Source organism: Ahaetulla prasina, chromosome 3, assembly GCF_028640845.1.
Source record: "Ahaetulla prasina isolate Xishuangbanna chromosome 3, ASM2864084v1, whole genome shotgun sequence".
NCBI lineage: Eukaryota > Metazoa > Chordata > Lepidosauria > Squamata > Colubridae > Ahaetulla > Ahaetulla prasina.
In genome coordinates, this window is record NC_080541.1 from 141,891,498 (window position 1) to 141,907,551 (window position 16,054).

The 16,054-nt window shown below is 37.9% G+C and overlaps 1 protein-coding gene across 1 annotated transcript in view; it reads right to left on the minus strand.

Annotated features, from left to right (window-relative positions):
• SLC30A7 (solute carrier family 30 member 7) overlaps positions 1-16,054 on the minus strand; it is a 35,505-nt gene that overhangs the window by 5,873 nt on the left and 13,578 nt on the right. Inside the window, exons 8-10 of the mRNA XM_058178739.1 lie at positions 13,368-13,503; positions 1,070-1,160; positions 68-217 (exon numbers count right to left, since the gene is read on the minus strand). Coding sequence (XP_058034722.1) covers positions 68-217; positions 1,070-1,160; positions 13,368-13,503 — 377 coding nt within the window. The remainder of the gene's footprint in view (positions 1-67; positions 218-1,069; positions 1,161-13,367; positions 13,504-16,054) is intronic.

A 16,054-nucleotide genomic window follows, 5' to 3' on the forward strand; every position in this document is an offset into this window, starting at 1 on the left:
AAATTTTCTTCAGTGGCTAAAAGCAGGATTATAACTTATAATTTAGGTATACAAATGCAAATTTTACCTGAGTAAAAATGTTGTGAGTTTGGCTTAATATCCACTTTGCATCAGCATCTGGAGCTACAAACAGTTTCAAAGTCCCTATGTAAACATCAGTACAAAGAGTCCAGAAATGAGGATCGTGCAAATTGTAAACTCCTTGTAATTGTTGAACCTAAAATACAGAATTTAGTATTTTAGTTTTTCCTTCTTTTAAATGATCGTTAACAAAGTGATTTATAAGAAACAATTAATCCCAGCCCTGAATGATTCTATGTACTTTGTTGCATAATAAAGAAAATGAATTCTCTCAAAAGATGTCCAATTAATATTTTTTCTTTTAAGACCAAATATAATAAATCAGTTTCAATCTCGTTTTGAAGAGAGGGTTTCTTTTCCTGAAAAATATTTCCTTCATGCTATTAAGAACATTGTGGTACTTTGTACTAAACTATTTTTTCAAAAAATACTAAGTTGTTAAAGCAATCTTAAAACCTGCTTTGCACAAAATCCTAAACAAAAATTATGTTCATCTTCACATTAACCCCAAAATAAGCACACTGCATTAAGGCTTAAAAATTATATGAGAAACAGGGTTATTAACTTAACATGATCTTAATTGATAATAACCTTTTAAAAATAATTTGCCTTCAGATGTTTTAGAACACCTGCCAAGGTCCAAAAGGCATCTATCTACAAGTATCATGCTGGAGAAGACTGTATTGGTATTCATAATTGAAAGTTAGTCTGGTCATTAATGTTGTTTGTTCATTGTTTCTACAGTTATGAGAATGAGTTTTCAATTTGTATAGAATAAAAATTGCCCAAATTTAAAAATATGTTTCATCAGCTAAGCACTATTAGTTTTAGGGTTTTGTTCATTTAATAATTTAATTTTTATTTTTATTCATTTAATAAGGGAATTGAATTGGCATTCCTGGAGGACAGGTGTTCTCCAGATGTTAAACATCTGCTGCTGCTCTATTTGAGGTGTATGTTTCAAACCAACCAAAATACTATAACTCACCCGTTGATAGCACTGAGGCAAAGCACTTTCTAGAGAAGGTGGCGTTCGCTGCATCAAAATTCCAATGGATTCTCTCAGGAGTGGAACAACACTAGAAATATTATTTAAAGTTATTTTAAATACAGATGATAGATAGACAGACAGACAGACAGATAGATAGATAGATGAATTAAATTCATTCTAATGAAGAAATATTCTTGGTTAATGAAAACAGCCAGAAGTGTTGGGATTGCAATCACTAAGCAACGTGGTCACAACATCTTATTTTACGTCTGCATCATTTACTATGTTTCCCCAAAAATAAGACCCTGTCTTATATTATTTTGAACCCCAAAATAAGCGCTTGGCCTTATTTTCAGGGCGCTCTTATTATTTTGGGGCGCGTGGAGCAAGATGGGGCTCCTCTTGCCGTCTTACCTGATTCCCAGCTCTGTCTCCCTAACCCTAACCAGAGGAAATTGCGGGGACCAGCTGCACATGCCTTTTAATATTTTCGGGGGTGGGGAGATTTTTGGGGAAGGCTTATTTTCAAGGGGGGGTTACTTTAGCGCTTGCGCTCAAAAGCCTGATTGGGCTTATTATCTGGGTAGGTCTTAGTTTCGGAGAAACAGGGTATCAACACAAATTCTATTTCCAATTGTAGTTATCATTTGAGGACTACCTGTATTCAAAACATTATGCTGAAACTGAATTGTCCAAATGTAACCATTGTGGAGTGATCCTAAATAGTCATATATCTCCCTCTCCCTCTTTCCCTCCCCCCAAAAAAGCCATTTACTAACTAGGGTAATCTCTCACGGGGGAAAAAGAAGATCAAGACTACTATGCACCAACATACAATTCAATTTTGACTCAGGTGCTTGACAAAAATGGCAATACTGATAGGAAGAAATATATAATGGCTCTTTAGGGTCAGTTAGCTAAAACAACTATCAAAATAGAGAATATATACATTTTTTAAAAGGATGCTTGTTTTTGTTTCTGGTTTAGAAAATGTTTAATTTATAATCCAAAATAATAAGAAAAGGGGCTCAAGTAGGGGAGAACACAAGAAGAAAGATCACAGAACTAAATTAGTAGGTACATGTTCAGCCATAATTAAATGACTTGTCTAAAACAGCCATCTCTGCATTTCTTGAAATAAGGGAACCCAGGGATTTTAGCAGAGCTCAAGCAGGGAGCATTTGGAAACAATTTAGAGGCTCCATTCGGCAACTGTAAAATGAGCATATTGAGGTATCAGAGGAAACACACAATTCCCATGATAAAGGGCTTAGAATCATAGATTATACACAGCTGCACTGCTCAGAATATTGAGAATTTTATGACTCTTAATATCAGGAATACTGATCTCACCACAGGTATCTGAGGAGTGTGGATGCACAACAAAACACACATTAAGATGTTGTTATGCTAACTTCACTACATGTGTCTGTGTGTCTGATATCACACTGCAAATACAAAAAGAGCATGTTGTGACATCATGATATACATTTTGTCATTTTGGTACTATAATGATTATGATCAAATGCTGTGACTCCCCAATAATCTTAGATTGGAATATTATCAAGAATCTTCAGAAAGCTGGTTTGGAATTTTCTGATAATACCATAAAATGGATGAAAAGTTTATGCAGTTTCCTGTCTAGATTAAAACACTTCATTACTACCATAGCTTTAATTCCACTTTAGGCCAATCAGAAGTATATAGGCAAAATAAGACTTAAATGATATTCAGTAGAAAGAAAGTGAATTAAAAACATAGCTCTTAGGCAGAAAAGTTGTATCTTCAAATTTTCAAAGTTTACTCTCTCTATACCTCATAATACTTTTTTTCAAAAGACTGGTAAATGCACAGAACGAGAAAATTATTCCTAGACATTCTGCTGCAAACATAACAATTTCCTATCACAAGTCTGCCCATAATGGAAATTAATCATTCAACATCAACACTATACTTTCTCTGTGGGAAAGGTGATGTATAAATGAATATTTAACACCAAATAAAGCCGTAAGAACTCCATAAGGCTAAGAGATTATTGATTGCCAGCCAACCAAGTGGTTTTCCACAACTATCAAAATAGAGGAGAGAAGGACTTTAATCCAAGTAGCCTAATCAATGTATGGCTACCATGGCGTGGACATCAAAAGAAAATAATTTCCCTACAGCCTGCTGGTAATGGGAGGTTTAGTGGGATCCAAAAGAGGGTAGATTTACCCTATGCAATAAACTATTTTATTCTTAGTTTTAATAACATTTCAGGGAGATTTTAAAAGCAGAGCCATACAAGAAAATTTAAAATGAAGTTCAGCTGAAACATGTGGAAAAAATGAATCAGAGCAATTATTCCTCCTTTAGAAACACCTGCAAAATCAATTCTTCATCTGATCCGTGAGGGTGAACCTATGGCACGCATGCCCAAAGTGGCTTGCGAAGCCATGTTGCCTGGTACATGCGGCCTTGCCTGTTTGTCTTCCAGGTTTCTAAGGCGCATGTGCACGCGATGATCAGCTGTCCTTCGTGTGTGCGGCAGTGCCGAAAACAGGTTTGCGCATGTGCGCAGGCCAGCTGATTGTCAGGTGCGCATGCACGCCAGAACCCAGAACTTCAGCTTTTCCAGAGCGTGATCCCTTCGTGCATGCGTGGCAGTGCCGAAAACCAGCTGATTGTTGGATACGCATGTGCGCTAGAACCCGGGAGTTTGGCTTTTCTGAAACGTGGCCCTGAGAAGCGTGCGTGCATGCACGCGCAACGTTTCTGCACTCAGTGCCGAAAAGGTTCACCATCACTGATCTAGATGATCTCATAAGCCTTTTGAAGTCATTTAGATCATGGGTGCCGCAAGGCTTGATAGGTCCTATAAAAGGACCTATCCCGATGTAAAAAAAAAAATTTTTTTTTTGTTTAGAAAACGCATAAATAGCCTATCTGCAATACTTAACAAAAACTCTTTTGTTATTTCTGCCTACAACATTTTTAATAACAACTTTAAGCAATCTGGTTGCTGGTTGGTACATTTGGCACTTGCAAATAATAGTCTGGTGGTTATGCTGCTTATTAATAGATGACTGCATTGGAAACTTGTATTAGATGCTATTGTGGCTTACATATTTAAACTACTGATAATATTGCGGATATTGTGGTGTAACTGTTTATACTTCTCATATTCTTGACCTTGGCTGATCTTGAAGAGGAATGAAAAGCTGGCTCTAGTTTAGGACTGAATGGGAGACATCAGGAAATGTCTATAATTATAGTTAGATTGGGAAGTCAAATAAACATCCCATAAGAAGACAATGGTAAACCCATTTCCATATAGGAAAGGTATTTAGGCATGGCCATGAAGTCACAATCAAGCCCTACTTGGAGATTTTACTTTTCCTGAATTTAAAATATTATTTTCATATATTAAAGGAATTATTTGTATTGCTGCTGTTACGTTTTGGGAGCGAATTGGTTCCAAGCTGTGTGTTACCTGGATCTCCAACGTAATAACTGCAGAAATCTGCCTTGTCCATCTAGATTTTATTCTGCTTTGGATTCTTTTTTATTTTAAACAAAAAGGAAGCTCACAAAGCGAATGGGGAGTTTTAGATTTTAGCATAATCTTTATTTCCAGCGTGTTCCTGGGCCTTTCACTGACATTCTTAGAAGACAAAAATAATTACAATGGAATGCTGATGGTGTATGCCCACTACCCAGAAAAAGAAAGCATCCTGAGAAAGTAGATGGAGTGATAAAAGAGTGAACTCGCTAAAGTTGCCTTGGGTTTCAAAGATGTTTTGTAATGCCCATTCAGAGCAGCCATTTTGTTCACATGCAAGCTCCCACATAAAAGAATGTCTGTCTATAGCCGTGATGGCGAACCTGTGGCACGTGTAGCCATATCAGTGGGCACACGAGCTCAGCTCCGGCGTGCATGCGTGCACCGGCCAGCTGATTTTCGGGCCTTCTGGGCTGTTTCCTGCTTCCGGAGGGCCTGGGGATGGTGGGAAAGGCCCGTTTTTCTCTCACCTGGCTCCAGAGCTTCTCTGTGAGTCTGGGGAGGTCAAAAACACCCTTCCCCACACACACCCAGGCCCTCCAGAGGCCAGAAATGGCCTATTTCCCAACTTCCGATTGGACAGGAAGTCACAGTTTTTGCTGTCCCCAGCCTCCAGAGCCTCTCTAGGAGTCTCTGGAGGCTGGGGACAGCAAAAAAGTCACTTCCTGTCCAACCAGAAGTTGGGAAACGGGCTGTTTCTGGCCTCTGGAGAGCCTCCGATGGGCTGGGGAAGGCCGTTTTTGCCCTCCCCAGAGTCATAGAGAGGCTCTGGAGCCAGGTGAGAGAGAAAAACGGGCCTACCGGGCCATCATGTGCTAGGAGCGGGGGGGGGAATCACATGCGCATGCGTGGGGGGGGGCATAGAATTATGGGTGTGGGCACTCATGTCCATAACAGACACCCCACCCCACCCTTCCTGGCATGCGATGGCAAAAAGGTTTGCCATTACTGGTCTATAGGATGTTCTCAAAATTCAAAATATGCCCACAAGTCCAAAGTAGAGTATACTTTTATTTTAATAAATATCTGAGAAATATTTCTGTCCTGTATAGCTATCCTTACCCTCTGAGCTGCTTAGAGCACATGTATGCGGAAAAGCAGGATAGAAGTTAAAACAATATCACTCAAAGGAGAAGCAAATTCTAGGACGCCTTGAATTCTTCTATTGCTATGATTAAAATGCTAATGAAAGAAAAATAGAGGCTTTGTTCAGGTAAGCAACTTGCACAATAAGGGGAAATGAACCACTTTATCTAGCCTAATAAAGCAAATATTGCAGCACATTAAATCTAATGTGAACTGGAATAATATCTGAAGAGTACAATAAGTAGGTGGGAAGACAGCCCGGAGAGGGACAATGAAATGGCATCTTTAATCCTTATTCTTTGTGCCTACCCTTCTTTATTCCAGTCCTATTCAATGGAACAGTATGAGAGCATCATACTGACAAGGATTAAAATCATCAGACAGATGAACAAAATCAAAAAGCAGGAAGGAAAAAAATTTCCTGCATGCCATTCATGAATTTTGACTTGGAAGCATTTTCTCAATCAAACTAACCCTAACCAAACTAACAGATTTGAATGGATAGGTCCATGGTGGTGCAGTATTGCAGACTAATTCTGTCTACTGCCAGCAGTTCGATCCTCACCGGCTCAAGGTTGACTCAATGTTCCATCCTTATGGGGCAATATGCTGTCTCTGTAGACCATTTAGAGAGGGCTGTAAAACACTACAAAGCAGTATGTAAGTCTAAGTGCTATTGCTATTAATTTCATCTTATTAGGCAGGAAAGAGTGTGTGTGTGTGTGTGTGTGTGTGTGTGTGTGTGTGTGTGTGTGTGTATGTGCGTGCATGTGTGTAAGTGGGGATATGCTACTGAACACTCAAGGGAGGAGGTGTTTTGAGAGATTTTTCAGGGAAAAAAATAGAGTAAGTTAAAGAGATTCTTGAAAGCTTCTCCATTCTAAAGTCAAATTTTAAAATTATAAATTGCTTTTTAATAGTCATGTAAGTACTGTAAAATGTGAGACAGTAGATATTTGTAATTTCTCTTTGTTATTATTTGTTCTTGATCCAAGCCAAAGTAAAAATGCCAAGATAAATATTTTGCTCTATCTGGATATATTTAAGAGATGTGCATGTTGATTTCAGGTATCTTATTTTCAATTATTAAATTTTGCTTAATGGGCCACTTAATCTGGACAAAGGTAATAAAGACAAAGAAATGTTTGACACAACATAGTTATATGTTGTGATGTTTACTTGCAGTTTGCGGCAAAAAGCACCCAATGGCCAAAATGGATTGGGTTAATGACTGCTTCTTTTGTTCAATGACTACCACCAAAAAAGTCATAAAATTGGGAATGGTCACATGGTAACCCGCATAACAACTGCCACAATTTAGGACTGTAATTCCAGATTCAATTACAATTGTATGTTAAGGTTTATCTGTATGAAGAATTAAAACATGGAATGCAGGGTAAATTTTAATGCACCGTTGTTAGGCTAAGCCCAAGAATGACAAACCCAATTCTCTAAGCCCAAGAATGACCCAGCCAGAATTCAGTTCTTTATTTGGTTACACACAGTAGACAGAATCTTGCCACACTAAACCCTTACTACTCTCACCCTTATAGATGACTATGCTTACTCTCTTGCTCTGTCACCCATCCTGCCTTTTGGTTGTTCTGCCTCTTGTCTCGCTCCCTTTTTTTGGAAATGTGTTCCCTCCTTCCTGAGAAACTGCCACTTCACTGAAACTCATCACACCAGCTCCCCCCTCTGTGGGCACCATCTCTCACAATAGCGCTCTAGTCCTATCAAAACAAAGCAAACACTATCTCTGTCAAGAAGAGGAAGACCTTATCATGGCAGGATTGGTACAACGTGCTAAACTAAAATCAAAAGCACGTATGATGGCTTAGGGGGATATCTGAACAAAATCTTTGCATGATAAGTACCTGCATGTTTATTCATGTAGTCATGGTTTGACACTGAAGTAGGCAGCCATAGTACATTCTCACAGATTCCCATAAGCAGCCCCCCCCCACATCCCAAACTGCAGCAATGAGCAACTATATTAATATAGCACTCCTGTGAGTTTTCCACTGCAGATCTTCGCCCATAAGGACGTAACGGAATAGAGATGCAATATTTCATGGCACGTAACATATAGTTATAAGCCTAATTCGGCCGTTATAGGCACTAATGTAGCACAGCAAATATATCTGGAATGTATTAATATAAATTCAGACTTAGATCAAAAAGTGGAGAATGTGGAAAAGAATGAGCCATTACTTCCAAACCAAAAATGGAAATTTAAGATGAGCAATTTACATGGCACAGATTTCTTTTTAAAGAAAACAATCTCTCCTGATTACACAGGAAAAACCACCACTCTACAGTATTAAAAACAGGCTTCCGTTAAACTTCAAAATATTTTTTTTTCAAGCTGGATTATTCCACCACCGAATAAATAACATAAGAACAACTGCATGTTTCTAAAATGCATTACACTTGAGAGTCTTGACAGGAAAATTAGATTTACTCTAAAGTGAAACACCGAGTTTCAGCAATTGGCATTCGGAATCAAGTGTCCTATTACCTACAACTTCCATCACTGCATGCTCTTTACACATTCCTTTTCTGTGATGGACATCATTTTTAATCTAAAAGATTGGTTTTTTAAAAAAGTTTCAAATCAAGTTTTGAGGCAAGAAGTGAACTAGCAATGAAGCTATTACAGCAATAGGCAGAGTTATTGCCCATTTTATGTTGTTAAAATGGCAGGACAGCTTGGCTAGAATTATTATTCAATCAATTAATCAAGATTTAAGAAGTATTCCTATATCAATATGAGCCTTACAAAAGCAATATAAGAACTAGCACACATCTTTAGAAAATTGAATAAAAACATTTTCTAACACTTGAGTTCCAAATCAATGTATTTTTATGTGCTTCTGGTTACTACGTTTCTATCATGTTTTCAAATAAAAAGAACAAGTGAAATGCAATATGAATCCTTATATTTTCCAGGCACAGCTATCACAAATAAATACATTTATTTTAAATTGCAACGGCAAATACTATTTTGCCAGATGAACACCAAGGGATGCAACCCTATCAAGTTTCGTTTTCAGAAAAGAGAAATCTTCTATAGAATAAGATAATAGAAAGTTTTCTGGTTTATACCATGGTGAATCAATCCTTGAAACTATCACGCTTCAGAATTTCAGAAATGATAAATGTAAAAAAATAGAAAAGACATTCTCTTCCAGAATAATATTATACTACCTCCTATGAAACAACTTATCCCCCCTTCTTGCTATAGATCAAGGGTGTCAAACTCGCAATGACATGTCGTTGTCATGTAACGTATCACAAGTTTTTCCCCCTTTGCTAAAATGGGGTGGGCGTGGCCAGCACGTGACGCATCCAGCCTGCAGGCCATGAGTTTGACACCCCTGCCATAGATGCAGTGGTGGGTTTCAAAAATTTTTACTAGCGGTTCTGTGGCCGTGGTTTAGTGGGTGTGGCATGGCTTGGTGGGCGTGGCTTGGTGGGCATTGCAGGGGAAGGATACTGTAAAATCTCCATCCCCTCCCCAATCCAGGGGAAGGATACTGCAAAATCCCCATTTCCTCCCAATCAGCTGAGACTCAGGAGGCAGAGATTAGATGGGGGCGGGGCCAGTCAGAATTTTTACTACCAGTTCTCCGAACTACTCAAAATTTCCGCCACCGGTTCTCTAGAACTAGTCAGAACCTGCTGAAACCCACTTCTGCATAGATGGTCCACAAAGAGTTGTTTCAACGATATGTTGTTAAGTAATTCAAAGAATAATTTATCACTTCAGCCAAGCATGAGATAAGAAAGCACAGACAGTGAAGGTGAGGCACTTCCATACATGAAATTTAGTCTTGGATCCAACTGGGCTAATTCTCCTGACAGTTGATATTCTGTCATCCAAACTGATCTTATTTATATACTTCTTTCCTTACACACTTACTGTACACACACACAAGCTCTAGAGTTCAAGGGCCGTGGTGGGGCCATGGTGGCTCAGGCTGTAAGATAGCCTGTTATTAAAACACAGCAGCCTGCAATTACTGCAGGTTCTAGTCCAGGGGTGTCCAAACTTGGTCCCTTTAAGACTTTTGGACTTCAACTCCCAGAGTTCCTCAGCCAGCTTTGCTGGCTGAGGGACTCTGGGAGTTGAAGTCCAAAAGTCTTAAAGGGACCAAGTTTGGACACCCCTGTTCTAGTCCCACCAGGCCCAAGGTTGACTCAGCCTTCCATCCTTTATAAGGTAGGTAAAATGAGGACCCAGATTGTTGTGGGGGCAATAAGTTGACTTTGTAAATATACAAATAGAATGAGACTATTGCCTTACACATGGTAAGCCGCCCTGAGTCTTCGGAGAAGGGCGGGATATAAATGTAAATAAAAATTAAAAAATAAAAAAAGTTCTACTGTGCAAACAGAAGTTATAAACCTAATGATTTGCCATAAATACTGTGTTCTACTCCATCATAGTAGATTAAGCGTGTTCTCACAAAAGCAGCTTTCCCAATGAAAGTTTCATCCAGATGTGTGGACTTCAATTTCCAGAATTCTCTGGGATGCTGACTAGAGCATCCAGACTATGGAAGCCTGCACTAAATTATGTCATTCAAATGGTTGGCCAGGAAGCTAATATGCCCTTCCAATTTAATTTTACTCATAATATAGAGTATTTTTCCCAAAACTAGCATGTTAAGTAGCGATTTATGATAAGATAGAAGTGGCAAGGTATTTTATATTTTGCTCATTCAGGCTCTTTTGTTATCTTTTCCTAACAGTGAATCCTGGATGTGCAAAAGATAAAATATCTTCTCATTAGTTTGTTTTTTGTTTTTTGCATCTGAAAAGGTTTTTGTTATAATCACAAGCCTTTGTAAAATCACCATGGATCAGGAAGTTTCACTAAAGATAAAAAAGAGAACTAGTGTAGTGGTTAAAATGTTGGACCCGGTTCAAGCCTCCCCTTACAACCATGAAGACTAGATGACTTTGGGCCAATCTCTCAACCCAACTTACCACACAGGACTTTGTAAGATAAAATAGACAGAGCAGCAGCTATATATACCGACTCAGCTTCTGAACAAAAGTTGCAATAAAAAGTTGCAATAGAAAACTAACGAAGAGTCGTATGTATTATTTTGAGTTGAGAAGTATCCTCAAGAAGTATCCTTCTCAACTTGGATTTAATTTGGATGCCAAACTTTAAATTCAACCATTTTTTAAAATGTTGATGCCAAAGTGTATAGAGAATGTAATTATTTTTAAAATTTTCGACCAGTTCTCTACATGTGCTTGCTAAGGTATCATCACGACCCTTGTTTTCACCTGAAGTATCATTCTAAAGCAGGGGTTCCCAACTGGGGGGTGCAAGACGAAATTCCAGGGGGTGCGAAAACCTTGGTTTAGAAGTTTCAAAATTATAGTATATACGCATAATTATATGCATATAATTATTTATTTTTGTAAGGGGTGTGAGAATATATCGGAAGCGTTCTAGGGACACGGGGTATAGAAAAGGTTGGGAAGCCCCGTTCAATTGCCAAATATGCTCAGTTCAGCATCACAATCTCTACTTACTCATTTATGCCATTAATCTACCTTCTTTCTAATTTGCAAAAGCAAATGCAACGTGTCTAGCACTAGGCTGTGTGGTTCAGCACTGATGTTTACACCAAAACAGAATTTATGATCCAACAACTGTTGAGCCTCTATTGCTCAGCCTGGAAATGCTCTGCTGGAGAAACAGAGTGATCTCACTGTTCCCTGTATTAAACAGTAATAATAAACAGTTTAAACCAATCCCCGTTATCAAAATATAGGAAGCCTGCAGAGTTGAAGCATAGTGGTAATTAAGCTGAAAGCCAGTTCACCCAAACTTTGCTTAAACAGATGGGCTAATGCAATGCAACGTTCTTTGTGCAAGCCCAAGACTTATTCCTCTACTCAGGGTCTTTTCAGAATCAGACCACGTAGAAATGGGACATGTATTCTTGAAGCTGAATTTAAGAGAGGTTTCTGAGGGTTCATCTCACAAACTAGGCAGAATTTTTAGTCTTGAAACATCTCTCTATTCAAAAGCTCAGAAGCGCAGCAATGTTAGCTAGAGATGGAAGAGAGGGGCTGCCTGCCTCTTGCTTTTCATCTGCTTAGATTGCCCTTTTACAAGAATGAGTGTGCAATCACTCCTCATTATTGCCTTTTTCCTGCTTATACAGGACCATTGGGTTATTCCTCCAAATCATGAAAATGAATGACAATCATTTTGATTCTAAAATGGCAATATCCAGGCATTACTGGAAACCAGTTTCATCAGCCTTCCAAAAAGAAAACCACCAGATTCCATTAAGATACTGAAAAGAATAATTTCTACCATGGAATTTCAGACCTAAAATTTGCCTAAACAAATCATAATGTATAGCTAAATGTCTATGGAGATTCTCAGTCATTCAGTTCATGACTGAAGTTCATGACTTTTTCAAGACGCAATTGGACTTTCTGGTTTTTTCTTCGAAGACGTTTCGCTTCTTATCTAAGAAGCTTCTGCACCTTTGGGACAACCATGACCTGGGTGAGTGAGAATCTCCACAGACATTTAGCTGAAAGCATAATATTGTTTATTATAGCATGAATTCAACTGCAATGGACAAAACTCTCAATTCCGTAGGATGTAATGACACTAAGTGAATACTTGACAAGCTATTATTAAATATTAGTGATGCACATTAGTGATAGTTGGATTTAGCTTCTCTCACAAATATTCATGTACCTTTAGCATTATCACTTACCATGGCATGAAACAACATATCTATAGCATCTGGAGAACTTGCATATTTAAGTATTTTTAATTTCCTATTTTAAATTACTAGCTTTTCAAAACAGAAAAGGTTTGCTAGCTCAGCAAAAGTAAAGCAAAGACAACCAATATTTGTTAGTGCTAATAAAAATAAGTCAAAGTCAAGCAAATATGATAAATATTATGTATGTTTTTGTTATTGGATAACATGGCCTATTAGCTTATTTCATAACAAAACATTTCATAACAAAATGTTAGGGTTAGGGTAAATCTTGAAATCCCAGATTATAATCTCTCCCAAAACAAGGATGGTTCTGCCCATTTTAGAATGGCAGTGCTTGATATGCATGATAAATCTACTGCGGTCCTTGCCAGACTATCTGATTTTTGTAACTATAAGATCATCTGCTTTGTTGATTAAACACAAGACTACATAAACACAAGCTCTCTCTAGAAAGTGACCTCACACACTAAAGAGAATTTGTTCAGTGTATAACTATCTTCCTATGGTGGCCAGAAAATGAAAAGCGAACTACAATGCACTGAATTGAGGCCATTCTGCTTCTTTTAGTAATACAACATATCCTAAATATACATATATGCATCCCTCCCTCCCTCTCTCTCTCTCTCTCCCCCTCCCTCTCTCTGTCATGGGAAAAATGAATATCAATACTGTAATGCAGCAACATATAACTCAACTGTCACTCAGGCACTTGACAAAAATGTCAATACTGATAGGGGAAAAAAATAATACTGATGATTCCTTAAACCAAGCTTCATTACAACAGTAATTAAAACAGAATTGTTACAGATGGAACAGGTGATAACCAGCCAAGTGATATTTGTTACCATTCTAAAAGTTGTGATTCTAAATCTTCACTTTTTACAATGCTTACCTTACACCAATAAGCAGAGCTATAAGCATCGAACAGATTGGATCAGCAATCATCAAACCGTAATTCTGCATCAATATTGCAGATATGATTACACCAATACTTCCAAGGGTATCAGCAACGATGTGCAAAAATACACCTGCAAAAAAATATTTGCTGAGTAAAAGGTATAAAAGGAAACTTTAAATAAACGGCCAGAGGATAACAGTACTGTACACTGTCATTTACTTAACACACATTAACAATGTTCCTCATATAACTAGTATTTGACTATTATTGGTCCCTTTTCTGTTGTGTTTTCAGCACAATAACCACTCCAAGCCCATATGAGACCACACAACAGAAGCAGGGCCACATTATGACATTTGTGGTCTCTACCCCTATAAAATATTAATAAATATAAAATTTCATATGATTTTCTTTATATTCTATAGAGAGATAAAAGGTAAAGTTTCCCCTCACATATGCGTGCTATTCGCTCCCGACTCTAGGGCGTGGTGCCCATCTCTGTTTCAAAGCCGAAGAGCCAGCGCTGTCCAAAGACGTCTCCGTGGTCATGTGGCCAGCATGACTAAATGCCAAAGGCGCACAGAACACAGTTATCTTCCCACCAAAGGTAGTCCCTATTTTTCTACTTGCATTCTTTTACGTGCTTTTGAACTGCTAGGTTGACAGAAACTGGGACAAGTAAGGGAAGCTCATCCCGTTATGTGGCACTAGGGATTCGAACCATTGAACTGCCGACCTTTCGATTGACAAGCTCAGCATCTTAGCTACAATGATTATTTTGTAAGAACCAAGATTGCAAATTAATTATGTGAACTATGAAATTATATCAGTAGCATTTAATATATTGTATGGCCAAGCTTTTGAACTGAAATGTGCATACATTTTATTTTTATTTGTACGTATCTGTATTCTATTTATTGTGTGTATTTTCAAGGCTGAAAGGCAAAGCATGAAAATAACTTCTACTTCATGTTTTTTCTTTCTTTCCGATTTGCAAAAAATGAGAAACATTGTTATGGGCCCCTGGGACTCTGCCTATTCAACAATTTGGTTATGATCAAAAGGTCTGAAAATTTTCCAAAGTGAAAAGTAGATGGGGGATCTTTCAGAAGTTAACAAAAGGCAGGTTGCTCCTAGGAGACTCCATTAGTAAAGAAAATTACAGTACCTCACTCCTCATTATCAGTTGATGTAAATAATATAGGGTTTTCATCAGTAGGGTAAATAAATTAGTAGATGCATATTCACTAGCCTTTATAGCAAGGGTGAAACCCAGCAGGTTCTGACAGGTTCTGGAGAACTGGTAGGGGAAATTTTGAGCAGTTCAGAGAACCTGTAGCAGAAATTTTGAGTGGTAAATACCACCTCTGGCTGGCCCCAGAGTGGGATGGGAATGGAGATTTTGCAATATCCTTCCCCCAGGAGTGGGGAGGGAATGGGGATTTTGCAGTATCCTTCCCTTGCCATACCCACGGCCACAGAACCGGTAGTAAAAAAATTTGGATTTCATCACTGCTTTATAGAGACCATTTTTTTATAGCAACCATTATTCATATGCTCTCCCTTAACAGAAAGCCATCTGGAGGACTCTTGGAATTGATATGTTAAAAATGCAACTACTGAAATAACTTCTCAATAAATTTATTTCATATCCCTCTAAAGATCACCTGTTCATCTACTGTCTCATGACTGAAATAATTTTTGAGAACTTAACATTTTTGGGGTAATTATTTTTACAAATGATTTGATCCAGCATACATTTGTTTGCAACAAATAATGCAAACTACAGTGCACATCTCCAAATAATTTATTAGCAATACCACAAAGAAGGAAAACTTCCTTTTGGCAAAGCGTTGCTGGGTGTTTTTTTGTCATTGTTGCTTGAATTAATTAGCTTGGCAAAGAAGTTTTGCCAGTTTTCATAACCTCTTGTGCACTTCAGGTGTTGGATTTTTTCCCTTGTCTGTCCACACATTCTTTGTATAAGAATAGTATATTTCACAGATTTGAGGAAGTTTCAAAGTCAGTGGATTCCTCCAAAAAACTGTTTAACAGCTATCCAAAAATAAGGAATACAGTCCCTCTCTCGACGGATAAACTGAAGGCCAAAAAAAAATATTTTGTGTGCTGTGATTCAATCAGAGAAAAATAAAACTACAATAATCAAGTTAGTTGTTTTATATGACATGAGCAAGTCAGAGGTTTGCAAGAATAAATGTAGGTACATGAGTAGTATAGGAAGATCATTTAGCACCCTCTGCAGTCACATAGTGGAAATACAGATTAGAAAGTAGTTTTATACACACACACACTGATATTGTATACACTTCAAAAATCAAATACTGATGAGGCTTTGAGGGATGGGGTGGTGGTGGAAAACTGAAGACAGCTCTGTGAAAGTGGAACCAACAACTTCAGCAAAAACCAGGAAACTGGGAATAGACCAAAAAATTTCTGCAGGAAAGGAAAGGATGATAGATCACTTATGACAGGATCAGCTATCAGAAACCGAAGGAGACTTTTGAAGAATGAAATTAGAAAATAGTAGCTACACGATCAAAAATGTCAATAACAATGTCTGCTTCTAGATAAACTATGTCTAAAAGGTGTTTTAAACAGAACTGACAGATGTCGAACAGTTAACTGACAAGATAGAAATAGTGTTGAAAGTGGACTTAAAC